Source organism: Lissotriton vulgaris, chromosome 5 (genome assembly GCF_964263255.1).
Source record: "Lissotriton vulgaris chromosome 5, aLisVul1.2, whole genome shotgun sequence".
Classification (NCBI taxonomy): Eukaryota; Metazoa; Chordata; class Amphibia; order Caudata; family Salamandridae; genus Lissotriton; species Lissotriton vulgaris.
The window spans coordinates 787,556,522-787,578,151 of NC_141693.1; the positions used below are offsets into that span (position 1 = coordinate 787,556,522).

Consider the following 21,630-nt stretch of genomic DNA (forward strand, 5'->3'; position numbering starts at 1 on the left):
GGGGGATAATGCCTGCCAAATAATGGGAGATGTGGATTTTGGTTTCGATAGTGCGAACTGCGCCCGTTGTGCGGCGCGCGATTCAGAGTTAGTGCATGTGGTATGGTTTTGCTCAGATATACAGCGGTTCTGGCAGGCAGTGCAAGCGGATCTTGAGGAGATAATAGGCAAGAGCATGGAGATGACTCCTTTGCTGGATTTACTAGTTTATGATAAAGAGAACCCAACTGCAGTGGGGTGCCTGGTGGCCATAGGCTTTCTGCTCGGAAGGTGCAGAATAGCATTAAGATGGGCACAGAGTCCAATTCTGATATTAAAAGAATGGCACGCAGACATGACGCGCTTTTAATACACAGTCAGATGCTTACTGAGAATTATTACCAATTGTATTCATCCAAAAAATATTTGGAAAGCTTAGCAAGCTTTCTTGGCTCGCACTGGGACAATTGCAGTGTCCAGCGAAGGGAAAAGCAGTTTTGTAACTAGTTCACAGCAGGGGAGGCTGACTAGAACCTACAAATAGTGAAGTACGAGCCATGAGATAAAACTGGGAGGCTACCTGAGGTGTGGCATAAGGAGAGTGGTGGTTGCTTCTAGTAGAGGGTGGAACTGAGTGCCTGTAATATAAAGGGAATGTGCTGAACTGGTTGCTGACCCTATTTAATTGTATGACATATGTATATTGCTCTTTACCTTGGTAACCCATTGAAAATATCTGAAAGTCTGATTTTCTTTACAACATGGAAGAATCAAAGAGAGAGCGAGGAAGGACAAAGGGGTGCATCTTCATCCTCTGATTGACAATAACTGCAACAACGTGGACGGACCCACTAATGAATCCTTTAGTTCGGCTGACTAAGTGCCATCCACTGGAGCACAAAACTACTGTGAATTTGTGAGAAGAACCCTCACCCGCCAACCTAGTTGGTGGCATGCTTCATCATAGGGTTCCCAGCTGGGCTGCTGAGTGCAACCCAGCTGTGCTTCAATGCCTGAGCTACAGCGGAGTGGGTTTCGATTTGTCACTGTGGTGTGTGCTCAAAAAGTGGTGAGGTTAAAAATGTCTCTAGGATTCCCAACCAGAAAAAGATTTATTCATGGGAACCTAGGGCACGATTAAAATCAAGGTGGGTATTTAGTGAAGATGAAAAATAGGCCCTCAATATCCCCTAAATACTGGGCGACATGTTTCAGCCTCCCAAATAGTAATGAAGCTTTCTTCAGGACCAAAGAACATGAACTGTGATGTGGCTACAAAAGTGGAAATAGCCACGTGAGTTTGTGAGTATTTTTTCAGCACACAAACGCTAAGGTATGCTGTGCATGTGGTGGTGTAACCGTACTTACAGACCCACCGGCTGGTTAAAATACCAGCTGCGCAAAATAAAAAGATCAAACGGATCCTGGAAGAGGGGGTCTCCCTTAGTCAAACATTCATCAACAATGACCACCCACCTTTCAAACCTACTCCGGTCTTCTCAGGATCCCACCGATCACATCCACGTTGTTGCAGTTGTTTTTCTTTACAACGCAACACATGTGATGTATGTTATGATTATAATTGATCTATAAAACACACAAGAGGATGGACGGAATGTTGCACAATGGCAAAACATTCACCCCAGTCACAGATCTTGGTTTAATCCATCGTTATTTTGCTCACCAAGCCACCCCAGTTCTGACATGGCCATATGCAAATCAGTCTTGACCCTGTGCCTCATGGGAACAGTCCAGACCAAACTGCCAAGCCACGTCTTCCCTGGACCGGAATCAAGCATCCTAGGACCGGTTTCTGGCTATCAGCCGTCTTCAGCCAGGATAGCTTGACTCCAGTGGCGTAGTGAGCAAGGGACCCACGTCTGGGCATACCCTTCCCACATAGGGTGAACAGCAAAACACACAAGATGATGGACGGAATGTTGCACAATGGCAAAACATTCACCCCCAGTCACAGATCTGGGTTTAATCCATCGTTATGTTGCTCACCAAGCCACCCCAGTTCAGACATGGCCATATGCAAATCAGTCTTGACCCTGTGCCTCACGGGAACAGTCCAGACCGAACTGCCAAGCCACTTCTTCCCTGGACCGGAATCAAGCATCCTAGGACCAGTTTCCGCCTATCAGCCGTCTTCAGCCAGGATAGCTTGACTGATAGCCAGAAACCGGTCCTAGGATGCTTGATTCCGGTCCAGGAAAGACATGGCTTGGCAGTTCGGTCTGGACTGTTCTCATGAGGCACAGGGTCAAGACTGATTTGCATATGGCCATGTCTGAACTGGGATGGCTTGGTGAGCAAAATAATGATGGATTAAACCCAGATCTGTGACTGGGGGTGAATGTTTTGCCATTTTGCAACATTCCGTCCATCATCTTGTGTGTTTTGCTGTTCACCCTATGTCGTAAGGGTATGCCCAGACGTGGGTCCCGTGCTCACTACGTCACTGGAGCCAAGCTATCCTGGCTGAAGACGGCTGATAGCCAGAAACTGGTCCTAGGATGCTTGATTCTGGTCCAGGAAAGACATGACTTGGCAGTTTGGTCTGGACTGTTCCCATGAGGCACAGGGTCAAGACTGATTTGCATATGGCCATGTCTGAACTGGGGTGGCTTGGTGAGCAAAATACCAATGGATTAAACCCAGATCTGTGACTGGGGGTGAATGTTTTGCCATTGTGCAACATTCCGTCCATCATCTTGTGTGTATAATTAATCTATGCCATGACTGTCTAGGTAATTATGCTATTCAATGCTGTAAAAAACTTAAAACAAAGAATATTTTTTTTTTTAAATTGAATTTTGGTGCACAAATTCTCCAAATCCCCAAGTCAAATCACATTTTTAAGGTGAAACTCAGATTTGGTGCTATTTTCTACACCATATAAATCCAAAACCCCGGCATATAGTCCACTAAATACCACCTGCCTCTTCAGGGCACTCGTTATCTATGCATTAGTTTGGGTTTTATTTGATGTAAGTGGCATCCATTGAACTGTAATGTGCGATTGGGCCATTGGCTGGCGCTTTTTATTGTTATAAATAAAGGGAGAACCAAACCTTTTCAAATTACTCTTTGCTTTCTTGGCGTCAGATTGGTTGGGAACTGTACGGCGCTGGAAGACCAGGAGTCAAGTGACCTGGAGCTACGCCTTCAGGCAAAGAAAATGGCAGATGCTGTAGCCCGAGTTGCCAGAAAGGTCAACGAAACAGTGGAAAATGAAGAAGACTTCCTTGGTAAGTTGGCTGCTTTATCTGGGATGGATGAGAATTGACCTTTCTCATCCCCCACCCCAGACAAGGTGCACATACTGTAATATTGAAAAGGCAATTTATGTATCCATTGAATAAACATTTTTATGATTTGTCTCTTAAGCTCACAAATTGCTGCCTGAAGAACATGAGTTGAAGTAAAAAAAAATTGGGTGACAGTTTATCATTTACACTTTTCTTTAGAATAGATGAAAGAAGAATAATGAATTAGCTATCAGATTGCCTATCATATTCTCTTGTCTGCTATAGAATATTATTTATTATCATGTTGGTCAGGATGAAGGAACCAACATTGAACATGACTTATCCTTAGAACACACATCTTATTACAAATGGGTGTTGGACAAAAATTGACAAGACGAATCAGAGATCATTGACATATCCTTAACATAGAAATCAATTACACTTTTGTGTTTCACATAGTTTATTTTGTTCCCATTTCTTAAATCTGATTCTCAAAGGTTTTTGTCGGTTGCTTGGATAGTCTAAAATGGAGCACAGGGTGTAGATATCATCCAGGGAAATGCAGCAAAGACTTTTTAGCTAAACCTTTTGCCGGCTTCCTTGCCCATGCCATGTTTCTTTGATTCAGTTTGATGCGTTTCTCATGTTTGCTTCATCCATCAATGCTGATACAAAACCACAGTCTGGATTCAAATATGAAGTTCAATATCTGCTGAACATATGCACACCATATTCGTAGTACATCATTGCACAGAGTTTTATTACAAGGATGAGTTATAAAAGAGCGACTGGAATTATGTGGCGTTGGAGGGCTAAATTGTGCAGCATAGTTGACAAAGATATGCACCAAGACGAAGCAAAGTATTTGATTATTGTGATAATGCTATTGTGTTACTTTGACATTTTGACACCAATTGATTCTGCCTGAACAGAGTTGCTGCTGATTAGTACTAGTTGAACACCGTAAATCGACAATCAGCAACTGAAATCTCATCAGTTAACCTCTGGAAAGAGCCTGCCATTACATGGAACCACATTTTGGCACTTTTCTGAGGTATCTGAATCAGTTTTTTTTGTGTGAAATCTGCGAATTATGCAGCAGAGGTTAAATTATGCGGCAAAAGACACTAATCCGTAACTATGCGGAAAATTCCACAGCTGCAGAATCTCATAGTTTCAGTCAGTCAACATAGCTTTATTCGATTTGATATAGCAAGTGGTATGGATCCAAAGCATTCTAGAGTTTGGCATTCTCTGCCCCTAGGGATTGATGGTCATGCTTTAGCCATATGAAGATACTCTTTGAATCAAGTCTGAAGTAGTCACAAAGAGATTGTTGGCAGGTGTAGTGTGACACCATTTGCAGGTATCCAGCGGATGCTCTCCACAAGACCTTGTGCACAAAGCATCATTTTTTTAACTAAATACTCCTGCAGCCAGTGGAGGTTTTTCAAGACCATTTTAACATGATCATGATACCGTTTTAAGTTGAGTGTGTTACAAATGCGGAGACAGAGCAGGTGCTGCGGACGTTGGTGACAGTGCTCGGGCCTCAGGCTGCGGTGGTATTTTAGCTGCACGACAGGTGCTGTGTTTATTCTTCAGCTGCACCACAGTGATGCAGTGTTTTTTCAATGCACGGTGTTGCTGCAGTGGGAAAAAACGGTGCTGAAGGTCGGTATGTGGATTCTCTTCAGTCCTTGGTAGCAAAACTACCACCAAGGGCCCAGAACTGGAATTGGCACCACTTGGCAGGCCAGAACTCCCAGAAGAGGAGTTCAGGGGCTGCAGATGAAGTCATTGATGGCCCTGAGATTTCTCCTCAGGAGGAAAGTACACTCGAGCTCTTGGAGAATCTTGCCAAGCAGTATACAGAAAGCAAAGTTCAGGGGTTCAGTGCTCAAGACAGAAGCAGCAAGCAGTAGGCCAACACAACTCAGCAACAAGCAGACTGGCAGTTTTCTTCCTACAGCTTTTCCAGCTCTTCTTCTTGGCAGAATCTCCTATTAGTTCAGAAGTGTTCTGAAGACATGGTGTTACAGCTCCAATACTTATACCAATTTCTGCATTTGAAGTAGGCAAACTTGAATGAATGAATGAAACCCGACTTATATAGCGCTACTTAGCCCATAGGGCAACAAGGCGCCTAATCCAAATGGCTATAATATCCACAGAGCAAGCTTACTGATAGGCCTTGATGAAACACCACGTTTTTAGTGCTTTCCTAAAAAGTGACAACGAGGGTTGCACCTTAATGTCAGCCGGGAGGGCATTCCACAGACTGGGGGCCACGGTGGCAAAGGCCCTACCTCCCCATCTGACTTTCTTGATGCGCGGGATACACAGAAGATTCATGTTGGAGGAACGGAGGCTCCTGCTGGGGGTATAGCAAGTTAGCAGGGAACCTAAAGCATCCGAAGGTCCTGACAATAGTGCTCCAAAAGCCAGACATAGAATTTTAAACAAAATTCTATGCTGGATCGGAAGCCAATGGAGATTCTTCCTGGCTAAAGTGGCAGAAAAGGAATTGGGGACGTCAAGCACAAATCTCGCCGCCGCGTTCTGCACGCTCTGAAGGCGTTGAATGCGGCCCTTATTGATATCTGCATACAAAGCGTTGCAGTAATCCAGCCGGGAGGACACCAACGCGACTACAGTCTGCTTGCGTGCCTGAGGTGAGAGATAGTGGACGATTCTCCTGAGAATCCTAATAACTCCCCAGCAGGTAGCCACAGTTCTATTTACCTGGAGGTTCATAGTCAACGAGGTCTTTCAAAGGAAAGTCTTTGTAGTGCACAAGATCCTGCCTTTCCATGACCTGGCTCCAGAAACACTACAGGGGGTGGAGACTGCTTTGTGTGAGGACAGGCACAGCCCTGTTAATATCTCAGTGACAACTCCTCCCACCACTCTAGCTCAGGAAGACCTATGAGCCTGGTGATGGACCATCAGGATATGCAGGACATTCCTCAGCTTCCTTTGTGTGATTTTCTAGGATTAATGCACAAAACGCCCAGATGTCATCAGGGAGCAGGATACCTATCCAAATAAAAGTCTCCTGACCTGCTGTTCAAGGGGTGCAGCCTTGTGGATCTGGGGCTAAGAGTAAATACACCGCCACGGGGGGTTAAGGTGAAATGATCCAAAGTGGATATACCCTCACCAATCACCCAGCTGCACTACCTGTGACGAAAGAAGATCTGGCGGTTATGTTAGAGTCTGGTCTGAGTTCCCTTTTTGATCGTTTGGACCTCAAGCTGGAACCATTAAAACAAAGGTTGTCTTCCATAGAGCAGGACCTTTCAACTCTGTCTCAATCCCTCATTACATCTAATCTCATCCCCTGTCTGGAAGATGTAGAGCATGTATCGGGTAGGTTGGCCCCCGTTGTTTCTGCTTCAAATAACACGCACCTTGCCCAAATCCCCCACCTTGCAAGCAAGATTTTTCACCTGGCCCTCCCACCAGCATTGGTCAACCTCATAACATCTATTAGGGGGTTGAAGGGGAGGCCATCTCGCCAATTGTTACCCAGAGCAGAGACTATCACTTGCAGAGACTCAGCCACACAAGCTAGGGGCGCAGAAGGGGTGCCCCAACTACTTCCGTTGCTCACCAGGCCAGAATACCCCAGTTTCCAACTTCCATCCATCTACCCCCGGAGACAACACCGTATGTTGTGGTGCTAGGCAATGTGCTAGTTCTAAAGCCCGACACTCCTGAGGTTTATTTTCAATTTAAGAACAAGGTTCTCCACTGGCTCAATATCAACACCTCCTTGTGTTATAGATTGGAAAAAGACATTCTTATGGTCAGGAGGGTGACTTGGATCGGAGGCTTGAAAAAGAGTGTGACGGGGGCTGTATCATCATTAATTTTAACAGCCCACATCTGGCAGAAAGGATCCTTCATGCTGCCACATATGGTGACAAAACTGGCCTTCGCTCCTCCATAAGAACACTTCCCTTGGGTTACTTTTATCCATCCCTTCCTATGATGTTTCACCCAATGAAACCCTTGACTCTGTCTCCATTGGGCTGGCCTTTACAACCACCCTTGGTTCCCTTATTTAACTCATTTGAGCCTCAGGGTCAATTAGACAAATGTGATTGACTTGATGGTCTGTGCCCAAGGAAATCCACTTTGCTTCCGCAATCGGTTGCTAAGGATCAGGTGGCTAAGGTGAACCGTCATAATCATATGATGGGTAAAACATTTTTTAACATTATTTCCTGGAACATAGCTGCTTTGGCAAAATTCTTTTGGATCCGGGGTGGTTAACTTTTGTAAAAAAATATGACATTATCTTTCTCCAAGAGGCTTGGACTGTTAACACTATCTACTTCCTGGAGGGCTTTAAGCATTTTAACATCCCTGCAATTCCATCAAGGTCAGGATGGCCACTTATGTATCTCTTGGTCTACGAGGTGACTTTGTGGTATTAGACACTTATAACTCGTGTTTCCAGGGTTTATCCTTTGTTTCAGGGTCTCATAGCGTAACGCTTTTGAACTTTTATAGTGCGACTTCTTTCCTCCCCCAGGTGTTTAATATCACCGCCTATGTTCATTTGTAATGAACGGCAAGGTTTTGTCTAGTAAACCTGGTAATATTGTCCTGGTAGGGGACTTTAACACGTACTTATGCAGTGCCCCAAGGCAGGGGGGTTCAGGGGCTAGGGAGCAGTCCTCCTGTTCTCTTGTAGACGGTGTGCATTTTGCACATTGCAAGGAGGGTGAGAAATTAAATACTTTGGTTTGCGACCTGGATTTGCAATTAACTATAGGAAATTGACCCCGTCCAGCCGATGTCTCTTTCCAACCTTTAAAGGGATGGGTCGGGAGCCCTCCTTTATTGATTTAATTTTAACTTCTACTCTCCTTTATTACTTGATCTCGGAGTTCGCTATATTAGCTAGTAGTTATAGCGATCATAACCCTTCATGCATCAAAGGTATCTGGCCTTCATTTGATCTTAAAAGACAGACTATGGAGTGGTGGTCTTACGGGCAACAGATGGAGGAAGCCGTCTTAGATGGGGCCAGATTATTCCAGATGCCTTGTACAGGTATTTATCGGAGTCGTGCCGAGTAGAATTTCTGATATGTCAGAATATGGAGTCAGAGACAGGCGAGTCTATCATCCACGTCGTCAAAACAATTTACGGATCTGTTGTTGACTGATTGACCGTCCTGTCCCAGTGAGATCAGAGGGAGAGGGGGCCTAGATGGTTCAACTCAGACTGCTCACCCACAGGCAGGAGGCTGAAACTAGCTCTTCACGCCTCACCGAGAAATGCTGCCCTAGTTAAAATCCACAGACAGCAGTATAAACTAGCTCTTAGGAACCGCAGGGCTGCCCTGAAGGAGGAAGCTTGGAGCAACCTCATGGTAGCTTCTACTTATCAGTGTACTGCTATGTTCTGGAGCATCATAAACAGCCTTATTCTGGGAGAAGAGGCTGCTAATGTTCTGAAAGCCAACATAACTGAAAATGAATGGGTCTGTTATTTTGAGGGCATTTTTAAGGGAGATTTTGCCCCGCCCACCTCACCCATAAATGTGGGCATCCATAAAAAACTAGTCGTTTTGGAAGATGAAATGAGTTGATAGACTCAGTGGTAAAAGTGGTTGGTAGAATCTTGTTGGATAGGTTATCAACCTGGTCGTCTGATAATAACATTCTGTCGGACGCCCAATACGGTTTTCGCCCTGGCCACTCTACCACTGAACAATCTTTGAACCTCTTTTTAATCTCTAGTAAATACCTTGTCGCTCCTAGGGTTACTATCTTCCTGGCCTTTATGGATCTGTCATCCGCATTTGATTGCGTAAATAAGGGTAAATTATGGCAGATCCTAATAGCCTTATAGGTAGATAAGGAGCTGGTTTCTTTTCTTTATGACCTGCACCGTGACACGAAAGCCGTAGTGCGTTATTCATCAAACCTGAATGTATCTCGTTCCATCCCTGTGAGGGTCGGAGTTCGCCAAGCTTGCATATTGGCCCCTTTTTCTTTTTAACCTCTATATTAATAACTTGGAGGAAACTCTTCTGGAGACCAAGTCTGATTATACTCATATTGGTCAGCGAGGCATTCCCGTTCTGCTATACGCAGACAACGTGTCTTGATGGCGAGGCCCGAGTTGAGCTTACAAACGATTTTATCTTCATTTGCTGAGTTTATGGGAGATTTGGATAAAAAAATTAACAATTCCAAATTATATTTTATGCAACTGGGGACCCGTCCTACTAGATCTTATGTTTTAAGGGTAGGGCCCACTCCTATCCCCAAAACTTCCGTTTTTTCCTACCTGGGGGGACTTGTGGACGATAAACTGAATTGGGTCCCTCAACTCACCCGCAAGACAAACGACCTTAACAGGGAATCCGCTGCAATTTTTAACTTTGCCGCAAGATTGGGAAAAATACCGCTGGAGGCCCTCCTGTAGTTGTATAGGGCAAAGTGTGTGTCGAAAGTTTTGTATGGTGGTAAAATCTGGGGCTATATAGATACCAAGGATGTTCAAACCTCGGAAAATAAGTTCATGAGTGGCTTGTTGTCTGTCTCTCAGGGTATCCCCTCTTTCATTGCTCACGAAGAGCTGGGCATGCCCTACATCAAAGACCAGATAGCTTTTAGCCCACTGTCATTATGGTTAAAAATATGGGTTGAGGAGGGAGACTTGTTAAACAAGGCTATCCTCAAAGATTGTTTATCCCTGGATCAAGCCCTAAGGATAGCATGGATAAAATATATTAAAAGAACTCTAACTAATCTGGGAAGAAGCGTTTTTTTTCTTTGCTCCTGATGGTATCCGCAAAATAAACATTCCCACCCTGAGATTGGCATTTAGCATGCGCCAGACTTATTAAGAGAGGAGAGAGAGCTCACGAAGCCAAGCGTTCGTCACTTTGTTATTTTAAGGTCCACTGTGAAAGCGGAGCCATATATTTCTGGCTTAGTGAACTCTTATGATTGATTCCTCCTGACCAGGTTTCGGTTTGACCTGTTCTATTTACTTTTATCTCACCCTCGGGGTGCAAATAGAGGGCAAGCTCTCCCGTCCTGCGGCTGCGATGGTACATCTCCGCAGGACATGCTTCATTTTAGCATGTTCTGTCCATATTATGATACCCCGAGAAAATCATACCTAATGCCCATTTTGAAACAGGCCAACTTTAAACAAATTCGGCCTGCATTCATATTTCTCCAGATGCTGTCGGGGAATATCGTATTTCATGTTTTAAGCTTTTTAAAATCTGCTTTTAAACTGAGGGCGGGATGTGATTAGTTGGGTTGCTCCCTAATTTTCACTTTTATTTGTTGCACTGATTTAAATGTATTGTCTTTAGTAGTTGTATTCCAACATTACTGATGTTTGGTATTTCTCACACACTTTGTATTTATCACTTGAACTTGGCTCCTGTATAGGCTTGTTTCTGAGATTGTATCTATTGTATATGCTATTTTATCCTGGTTTTTACATTCTGCTTTTATGGTTTTCTTGATCATGAAACCGAATAAAGAAATTTGATTATGATGATGATGAATATTGGATGGGAAAATGGTTTGATAAGTGACAATGAATGTCACTTTCAATTGAATAAGAATCTATGCGTTACCTAAGGTACATAACTCAAGATGGACTAAATCCACTCTATAGACCAATTGTCTCAGGCTTAAATTCACTGTTATAACAACTAACTCAATATACAGATTTTTTTCTAAGACCATTTGTGTTGAAAATGCATTCTAATGTGTGAGATGGTACCATGGTAACTAAGAAAATGATGGTCTGTCATTTGAGACAGGTAAATATATGGTAGTCACCTGTGATTCTTTGGCATTATGCAGTAACATATTGAAGAATAGTTTGTAAGCATCAAAGCATAGATACTGAATCAGTACCAACTGACTTTATATTGGAGTGTGCTAGATTAGCATTAACTTTTTGATGTTCCATAATACTATTTGCAAACATTGAAAAGGGGCAAGTATGGGATTAGCTTTTGCCCCAATTCTAGTGAATATAAATGCCACAACCTTTGGAGGCAAATTTATATATGATATATGTAATCCATTCTGAAATTCCTCCAACAACTCAAACACATTCATTTATGACATTTTATTCATCTGAAATGGATTTAGGAATGGACAGGGGGACTTAAAACCCTGAATAAATAAACAAGATGAAAGCTGAAAATTTACGATCAAGTATAGTTACGAATTAATTGAATTCCTTGATATGTGTATAGACAATGATCAAGGTAAATTGAAAATGTCCTTGCATACAAGAAATATGAGTGTAACACTCTTCTTCATTTCACTAGTGGCTATAAATATATTTTGAAGGTTAATCTGCATTATGGACCGTGTTTTCATATTCACAGAAAATGTTCAACTAGAATAAAATTTGCTAAACATGCTATGGTTTTGAAGCAGAAACTAATTATAAGAGGACAACACACAGGATTGTAAGATTGGCATATAAACAGACTAAATACCAAAGTAGAGAACTTGTTTTAGAAATAAAAGAGAAGACTGACATTAGGAGTGAAAGAATAATGGCAGTTGTTACATATAATTATATGAGTCAGGACCCAAGTAAACGATAGGAAATAAGAAACATCTTCAGAAAAGTACTTGTTGGTTGATTGCTTTATTTCGATATGCATATATCATAAAAGCAGTACAAAGGATAAAAGCAGCATGTCGAAAAAAGATGACTGTACATTGAGAATAAAAGGAATAAAAACACATTTGATCAGCATAAATTAACTAAGACAGAATTAAATTGATATGGACAGTCTTTTAAGTCGAATCAACCAAGCCCATTTTAAAAACTTGGAAACAGCACAAACAATGGGAGGGGCTGTATTGGTTAAAAGGATCCAGAGGGCGACCGAATGCTGGCGAGTGCCCAATTCTCTGCAAATTGGTTTAAGCCATCGTGATCTGGGGCGCCCATAGTCCGGACATTCAAAAAGAAAGTGTGGCACCGTCTCTGGTTTGTCAGGACAAAGGGCACAATGGCGAGATGTGGGCTGGGATTTGTTCCACCTGGAGCAAAGGTCGGCAAGGGGAAGGGTTCCTAACCGGAATTTAATGTACAAAGACCGGTCCATGGCGATGGTAATTAGGTCCATGTAGGGCTCGAAGGCAACGACATCTTTTATTAGCAAGAAGGCTGCGGTGGCTTTGCAGTGCTGCTGATTGCTGCTGCGCTTCGCGAAGACCCATTCCCAGTAAAGTTTTTTTAGGGACTCCTTTGGGGGGGCTGAGTGACTAAGCCAACAGGAGTCCAGACCTAGATCCCCTAAAAGTTGTTTGATTTCCCGGAGCCATTTGATCTTGTGCCAACCGTCGGAGCGCATCACCTCTGCTAGTCCGTCAGCGTAGGATTTTAGCTCCGGAACCCTCCACAGGCGAGCCCAGAGCAAGAGAGGTCAGAGGCGGGCCTGGTCCCCAATTGCTTTACAGCCTACATCCATTAGGACTGGGAGTGTCGGGCTACTCATCGGGATGGCAAGGAGGTCTTTAATGAATTTTTTCTCGGCCTTGCTCAGTGAATCCACTTTACCTAGGCCCCACAATTCAGCTCCGTAAAGTGATGCAGATACAGCTCGGGCTTTATAAATGTCTATTAGAGGGGCAACACACTGTTTGGTTGAATTATTGTACTCCTTAAGGAGGGCCCCCCCACCCTTTTGTGACCAATTGTCATTTTGTTGATATGGGCGGTCCAGCTCATCGCATCACTTAAACGGATTCCTAGGTAATCGAATTCTGCCACTCTTTCAAGGGGGTGGAGTTCAAGATAGGGGGACGGCCAAGTTTACGAGGTGGGTGCATGACTAAATACTTGGTTTTGTCCACATTGATGACTAGTCCTCTGATAGTGCAGAAGTCCTGGAAGCGGTTCAGGAGTTTCTGGAGACCTTGGGGGGTTTTCGAAATGAGGAGGGTGTCATCGGCGAACAGCAAAGTTGGGATTTTTACGCCTCCCAAGGTGGGAGCGTCTGCTGGTTCGCCGAGAAGGTGCTCTACTACCCCATTAATGTAGAGGGAGAATAAGGTGGGAGCCAGGACGCAACCCTGCCGCACTCCCCTCTCGACCCTGATCTTGTCGGTCTTTTCCCCATTCAAGCCCCATCTAACCTGGGCATAGGTGTTGGTATGCAGTTTGATGAGGAGGTTTAGGATGTACGGAGGCATCCCTAGGCCGTGCAACACCCTCCAGAGTTCCTCCCTAGGAACCAGGTCAAAGGCAGTCTTCAGGTTGATAAAGGCCAGGTAGAGACTGCCTTTGCCTAGCTCCACCACCTTCCAGTACAATAACAGGAGCCTGAACACTTGTTCGATAGTTCCGGTACCTGAACGGAACCCGGCTTGCATATCAGACAAAATGTGGTTGTCGTCCACCCATTGTAGAATCCTCCCCAAAATGGCTTTCCCCGCCAGTTTCTGACTCGAGTCTATTAGGCTTATGGGCCTATAGTTCCCAGGTAAGCCCCGGCAGCCCTTTTTGAAAATGGGGACTACCTCTGCTCCTTTCCAAGAGTCTGGCACAGATCCTCCCTCGATGATTGTGTTAAGGAGGGCCGAGATCAATACCCCCCATTCTTCAGGGTAGGCTCGGAGGATGTCTCCTGGGAGACCGTCCGGGCTGGCTGCTTTTAATGGCACCAAAGTTTTGATCTGCTTTGTGACATCCAGAGCGGAAAAAAAATCCAAGTCTCGGTCTAAGGTGTAAGGAGGGAGGATGAAGGGATCATTGAGTGGACCTTCAATGGCGGAATAGAGTTTTTGAAAGTGGGAAAACCATGTCTGAGCGTTGATGCTACAGGTCCTCAGTGTGTCATCGGGACGGTTCCTGTTTCCCACCAAATCCCAGAAGCCTTTGGCGTCTTTCCCACGACTGGCAGCCAAGAGGTCCTGCCAGTAATTATCCTCCCACTCCTTCTTGGCATTTTTTTGGCAGAGTGAATAGTGCCTCCTGGCCACCCTAGTCCTGGAGGGTATTTTAGACTTAACCGCTTCAATAAGAAGCAACTTCGCCTCCCTACACTTCTGGTTAAACCAGCCCTGTCTAGCCCGTGTACGGGGTTTCCTCCTGTTAGTACTAGCTGGGACTACGAAAAGGTCACTGACAGCCTGGGTTATGGTGCAGAACCTAATGGTCACCTCCGGCAACACATCCTTACTGGGGTCAAGGTTGTCTAGAGCTGAGGTAAGAAGCTGCCTGATGGCAGAGGTTTTCTCCTCTGAGAGCGACAGCTTCGCCCACTTTAACCGACGTCCACAGTTGGAAACTGCTGTCAAGTCCGGGGCGGGATTGCGAGTGGTTCTGGTCGCAGTGCTAGCTAGCCACCTATGGGACAAGGTGAGCGAGAGGAGGTTGTGATCACTCTCTACCGATGGTATGATCACCATGTCCTTTACCATGCTCCACATGTTTACGTCAAGAAGAAAATAATCAATTCTTGACGTGTGTCCAGGCCTGTTGTAAGTATGGGCCCCTGCTTTATCAGAACCCGTCCTGCCATTAGCAGCCCTCAGGCCAAACTCCATAGTTATGGAGTTAATCTGAAGGGCCACTTCTGTCCACTTTTTGATAGGGCTGAGTTCTAAGGATGGTATCCCCCACCGGATGTCATGTTCCTCTTGATCTTGTAAAATTTCGGAGTCCAGGGACTCAAAGGTGCAATTAAAATCGCCCGCCACCAGAGTGCAATACTTGCAAGGTGACGAACGGAGCAGGGCTTCTAGGCAAGTTAAGACTGGGGATTCTCTACCCCCCTTCGTACCTCGGGCGTAAATATTAAAGATGTTTAAGATGACTCGACCCTGAGGGTTTTTCAGGGAGATGTTGAGGAGGTCCGGGCATTTAGTATCCCGCTCCACCACCCTGCAGTTAAGTTCAGAGGCCACCCAGATGAGGAGGCCGCCTGAAGGGCGACCCCTACCAGTTCCTGCGTGGACGGCTGGTAGATAGTGGGTGGAGTATCCTGCCTTGTGTAGGGGCACCTTACTCCAGGTTTCCTGGAACAGGCATATGGAGTATTGCTCCACAAGCGAATTCCAGTCGGGCAGTGCCAGCTTTCTCTCGAGGCCTGCTACATTCCAGCTGAAAACCCTAAGGGATGGGTCCGTCACAGCCGCAATGATACAGGTCTCGACAGGAGCAAGTGAGTCCACAACACCCTCAGTTGGAAAGCCAACTGGGGGGTCAAGTGGTGCCCTCGCCTCCCCTGATCCCCTTGCAGTCTCAACAATGACCTGGTCCTGTGGTGTGGTCGGAGGGCTATGAATTTTAGCAGAAGGGGAGGACTCGACGACGGGACTCCAAGCCACCAAAGCCTCCTCGGGAGTGTCACGGAGTCAACAGCCCCAGAAACCCCCGTTCGGTAGTGGTGGAACTGGATGGGACTGCGCTAGGGTAATTCCTGGAAAAAATTTACCATGGGCGTTGTTTTGAAAAGGGGGCCCGGGATGGATAAAAGGGGTAATCGGGGCCGGACGCGAGTAGAAGAAGGATAGATCAACTGCGTCAACTCCCTGACCGGCCATGGATCCCCCTTGGGAGCATATCGAATGGGCAGCTCTTATGTCTTGAAAATTGACCACCACGCAGTCTCTCTCAAAAGGTTTTTTCCTGTGTCCAATCCAGCCCACCCTGCGCACCCCAAGAATCAGGCCATCCACTCCCAGTGGAAGGGGTCTATTGGTTTTGAGCCAGTGGATGACCTTATTCTTTAGCGCCTGGTGAGTTTCCTGCTGTGTATCTTTTAGGGGGGGAACTTTGGTGAGAACAACAACATACGGGTGGCATTCGGGGGGGAGATTGACCGGGGGGCACTTGCGTGTCGGATTCTGCTGGTTGGCCACTGGGGAGGGATTTTTAGGCGAAGAGGTGGTAGGTTTAGCCTTGGAAGTTATCGCTACTCCGCTGGTTTTTGCCAGCGCAGCAGCCGCGGGTTGCAAGTTTGGACCAGCCCCTCCCTTCTGTTGTTTCTTGTGGGCAGGATTAGGCGCAGGTATTAACGCTGCTGGGGGGGGAGTACCGTGCACTTGAGCTGCATGAATGGAAACACTCGGCCTTGCCTGCTTCGCACTGGCCTGGGAAGCTGAAATTGGTGCTTTCCCGGTAGCCAGTGTCTTGGCTGGCAGTGTCGACTGGTCTCCAGATGTTTGGCTCACTGGAACCCCTTTACCAGCATTCCTGTCTGTATTGACCTCGCTAGGCTTTGGCTGTAGTTCCAACAAGGTTTTCAGGGAGAAAAAATTGTCCCTGGTGACCTGTTCAAACTTGTCAAGCCTATCCCCCAGGCTCTTTACTTGGTCAAAGAGTGGAATCAGCAGGGACTTTACCAGTTTCTCGAGGGGCTCTAGTGAGGGTCCCTCGTTTGGTGGAAAAAGTATTGCCGGGACCAAGGGGGGAGGTGGCGGGGAATCGGCTGCAAGCTGGGGGGGGCTGGGATTCCCAAGAGATTCAGGCCCTCCGGAGTCTGAGTGTGAAGAACACCTTTGAAGCTGTGTCCTAGGGCGCTTGTAGAGCGTGGAGTAGCTTCCCTTCCGAATATTGGTCCCCCTTTTCCTTTTCCTGTGCACCCGGGAAGGTCTAATCTGGGGCAATGGTTTTGGATCGGGTGAGGGAACAATAGAACCAGATTGAGACCTACTACCAGGAGAGCTAGCTGTAGGATGAGCGGGGCCGGAATCTACAACCGCAGTGCAAGGACTGCTGGGGGGAGAAACTGATATCAGGCTTTCAATCCTGTCTATTCCTGCCTCTAACACTACAATACGTTGCTCCCCAGATAGGGACCCAGGCGGAGGTGCAGTGGGGATAGAGGAAGTTGGAGACAATACATGTGCCGCAGCTCCCAGGGAAGAGCGTTTGGATGGAAGAAGGTCAAGTGAGAGGCGGCGTTTCGTCATTGCAATCTCCTTTTCAATGACGGCGGCAACCCTGGTGATGAATTTGTCCATAGTGCCAATCATCGTGGAGCCCCCTGAAGCACTTTCTCCACCGCCCCTCAAAGCTTTGCCGGAGCGAGTTGACATGATGGCTACGGGTCCCACAGGTGACCTCCGGGGTTTTGGACCTGAGGCAATAGATGTAAGGGGGGTGGCCCAGCCCAGCCTCTGTCAGCCCCTGACTGCGACAGACTGCCCGCCCTTTGCTCGGGCTTTGCTCGGCGTCCCGCTCGCGTCCCGCTGAGCGGTTACCAGTTGATTTTATGCCGAGCGTTGCGGCCGGGGGGCGTGTCTTGCTGGGGGCGCGGCCGTGCACACCTGTGCAGCGCAGGGACTCCTGGTCTTGGTGGTCCCTGCAGCTCGCGCCTTCAGTTGACTCAGATGTTCCCTCCTCCTCCTTTCACCAACCGCAGCTGATCGCACTCCAGTGGCCTCGACCCCACGCCTCACGTCGCGCAGCGGCACCCGCGAAGCGGGTGCTGCAAGCTGTTACCACACGGCGGGGCGGTCAATCCCTCCAGGGATACGGGGAGTCCAACTGGGAAGCGGAAGCAGAGTGGCGTTCCGGGCGGCAGCAACCGGTGAGTTCCTCAGCACGAGGGGTACTTGCCTCAGAAAGGCAATTCCAATTACAGACGAACTAGTATGTAGTTATTTGTTTATCATCAAGAACAACAGATGGTTACAGAAATATGGTGTATGCCTTGGATTAAGGGTCATCATAAATATGTAGTGTGCAGTATCGGTAAATTCACTGCTGAAACGGAATGATTTGAGGTGTTGAATGTTGCGTGCTGCCTACGTATATCTTAGGGCATGAATTCTGTAGTACATATACCACAAAGTCACTTCTACAATTATAGGTGGGACAGATCTTGAAAGGGGTATTTTACAGTGGGCTTCGAAATTCACTTTTGTTCAGACCAATAGTGCATGCCTTGCATTTATGGCAATTTCTAAACCCTGTGGGGGAGGTGGGTCAAGATTCTGACAGGCACTACAGGTTAGGTTCCAATGTGATTTGAGGATGTTCCTCACTCTCTGGTGGTACATATTGTAGTCTGTGATAATTTTCACTGCTCCCTGAGTATTTGCCTTACTGCTTCTCCCTTTGAACAGTAATGTCTCCCTAGGTATTGACTCAATCTTAGCCTTTGAACAATACAATAATGATTGGCCATTAACCTCTTGCCCGAAATCTTTTGCCTAATTTCTCTTGGACCTCTTCCAAGGAATGGTTATCACTGCATTTGCTTTTCCTGCGGTGATTTTCGGCATAGAGAATACTCTGACTCAATTTTAACGGATGGAAACTCTGTGCATGAAGGATTGAATTCCCTGCAGTTTCCTTTCGGAATGTTTTTGTGTGCACCTTATTATTGTCTACATAAACCTTCAGATCTAAGAACTTGACCTCACTCTTACTGATCTTACTAGTAAAGGAAAGGTTCAGGTTGTTGGAATGTAATCGATTGACGTACTCCCTGGCAGATTCTGGGGAGCCCTTCCATAGAACATAGAGGTTGTTGATGTATCGGCCCAAAGGACAATGTTGTCCATTCACTCCTCAGCAACTTAGTTGTGAGCACCTGCTCCTCCCACCAGCCCAAATGCAAGTTTCCAAAGCTGGGGGCGATGCAGGTGCAAATCACTGTGCCTTGTATTTTTTCAAACATGTGCTTCTCAAACAAGAAAACGTTGTTGTCCAAGCACCACTACATCATCTGGAGTATCATCAAAGTGTGTTGGTATGCACTAATCGATCCAGCACCTAAAAAGTGTTGGATTGCCATTAATCCTTGTTCATGTCGGATGCTAGTGTACAGGGATGATACATCCAGGGCCATAAAGACATAACTCTGATCCCATGTGTAGACCTTCCTGAGAAAATCGCCTGTGTCAAGAATGAATGATGGTGAGTTCCTTACATGCTCTTGAAGGAAGTGGTCTATATATTTAGAAGTTGTTTCGAATAACCTCCCTATGATAGTTAATTGAACATATGAAATGTATTCAATTTTTGTCCATGCAATTAAGTCTATACATGTATGACGATCAGAGATACTAAAACACGAATTATTGAAAACAGGCCAGCCATTAGACTAAAAAGAGAGACTGCACCATTGGTAAGACATTTTGTAATAGTAGAACAACTTAATATTAAACCTAGGAAAAATTATATTGTAGATTGATTACTTTACAAGGAACAGAAGTACATTTTCTTAACTGTAGTCTATGAACATGTCTTCAATGTAAAAATAGACTAGACTGCATTGGCACTTATGTAGAGGTAATAAATGGGATAAGTACATCTTGAGCATGATTTATGAAACCCAGGCAGGTGATGTGATTTAAAAAGTAGTGTATATTACATAGATATGTCAATCTCTGAAATCTCAGTGTGAGATAGAAGTGAACGGATAGCAGGAATATAACTGTTATCCTCCAAGTCCTCGGAATCAGCGGAATGACAAAAATAAGGCCACCTCCTGATCTAACCGGACCCAGAAAGCTATGATAGCCTGGGTCCAGGAAGGATCAAGTGAGGGCAGAGGGGAAGGAAACAGGAGGGAAAGGAAGGGGACAGCAGGGAGGGAGATCTGGAACGACAAAAGAACAATAATGATCGCGCCTCTCTTTAAGGTAAATGACAGACACAGGAAAATACTCAATATAGCTGTTCCCTATACCTGTAACGTAAATAAGAGTGGCCCTGAAGATAATTCTCTTCCCCTACTATCTGGTCCTGGATATGAGTATGAAGCGTGTGGGTTCTCCACCTGAAATACACAATCAGCCGTGACTTTAGCGATGGTAGACCCTTTTCCTTTTCTCACTTATGAAATGCTATTCAATAGTACATACCATGAAAATACAGATGAATGGCCGAGAACACGTTTCACCATATCACAGCAATGACCAAGTTAAGAATTCGAACCAAAACAAAACAAAGGTTGGGGTTACGTCACCCCTTAAAGATATAAGTACAGTACCTGGTCGAAGAACTAACAGGTCTGGATCCTGTAGGAAAGTTTCCACAAGACGTAAGAACAGTCAACAGCGCTACTCCGCAAGAGCCGGTGAAAGAAGGCTCAGCCAACGGAGAGCACGAGACAGAAATTTCTACGCGTCCCCCGCACGAGCCGAAGAAAGAAGGCTCAGCCAACGGGGACGTGTAATCGCAAAACAGACAACAACTCAGGGCGTTCTCCGCACGAGCCGGTGAAAGAAGGCTCAGCCAACAGAGAACCCCCCAGGACCAGAAACAAGCCGTTGCTGGGCGTTGAAGGAAACTGAAGAAATGTTCCCCGCACGAGCCGGTGAAATAAGGCTCAGCCAACGGGGAATCACGCTAAAGCGGCAGGAGGAAATCTACGAGGAACAGAACAAGGCAACAAGAAGAACAGGAACTCCGAAATGACGAACCAACTACTCCAACACCGGGTCAGGTACGAAAATATCCGACGCCTTTCCTCCGTAGGTTCCGCCCTTATATACTCCTCCCTTAATCACAGGGTTTCTGGGACATGTAGTTCTGGATAACAGGAATTTGTTCATGAAGGTGATTCCGACTCCTGACAATAACAATTAAGGATAAAAAAAAGATTTATATTATTTCCTATCCTACATCATATTAGTTTCATTTAGTCTAAAAATCAGGGTTGTTAATGTATTCATTACAATGCAACATGTAATTATTAGAATTGTTCCATAAGGAGCGTGATTTGTTTTGTCAAGCACGTCACCATCAGAAGTTTAAAAAAAATAACATCCAACCAATTTTACATCTATATAAAGTCTTTGTAATGATTAACATACAGATATAAGTTAAGCAAAGATATACATATTGTGATTGGTTGAATGCCTCTGGCCCACATGCATCAAACTCCCGTTTTGCGTTTCCAAATTTGCGATTTTTACCGAATCGCAAATATGGATTCGCAAAACGGGATGCATCATTGAAAATGCTAAATATTTCCGATTCGGTAAAAATCGCAATTTTTACCGAATCGCAAATATTATGCGAATTCAAAATTGCGTATTCGGTATTCCCATTGATCCCTATGGGCCAAAAGGCCCATAGGAATCAATGGAAATTGCGAATTCGCAATTTTGAATTCGCAAATGTTGATGCATTCCATGGGTGCAGGGCGGGGTCCAAAGGACCCCCCCTGCACCCCTGAAATGTATTTTTAAATGGATGTTTCACACACACATTTCCTAAGGACGTGTGTGTCTGTAACATGAAATTGTTTAAAATGTAAATTAGAACATTTTAAACATTTTTCGCAATTTACCACGAGGTTCAACCTCGTGGTAAATTGCACTTGCAAACTTGGTATTCGCAATTTGTTTTCAGAATGATGCATTGCATTTAAGGAATCGCAAATTTGCGATTCCTTAACCCTTTCCAT

At 45.5% G+C, this 21,630-nt stretch overlaps 1 protein-coding gene across 2 annotated transcripts in view; it reads left to right on the forward strand.

Moving 5' to 3' along the window:
- The window catches only part of LRRC20 (leucine rich repeat containing 20), a 1,555,127-nt gene that overhangs the window by 133,420 nt on the left and 1,400,077 nt on the right, over positions 1–21,630 (forward strand). For both annotated transcript variants that reach the window (XM_086922260.1, XM_086922261.1), the window contains exon 2: positions 3,091–3,233. In XM_086922260.1, the coding sequence (XP_086778386.1) occupies positions 3,164–3,233 (70 nt within the window). In that variant the 5' untranslated portion in view covers positions 3,091–3,163. The remainder of the gene's footprint in view (positions 1–3,090; positions 3,234–21,630) is intronic.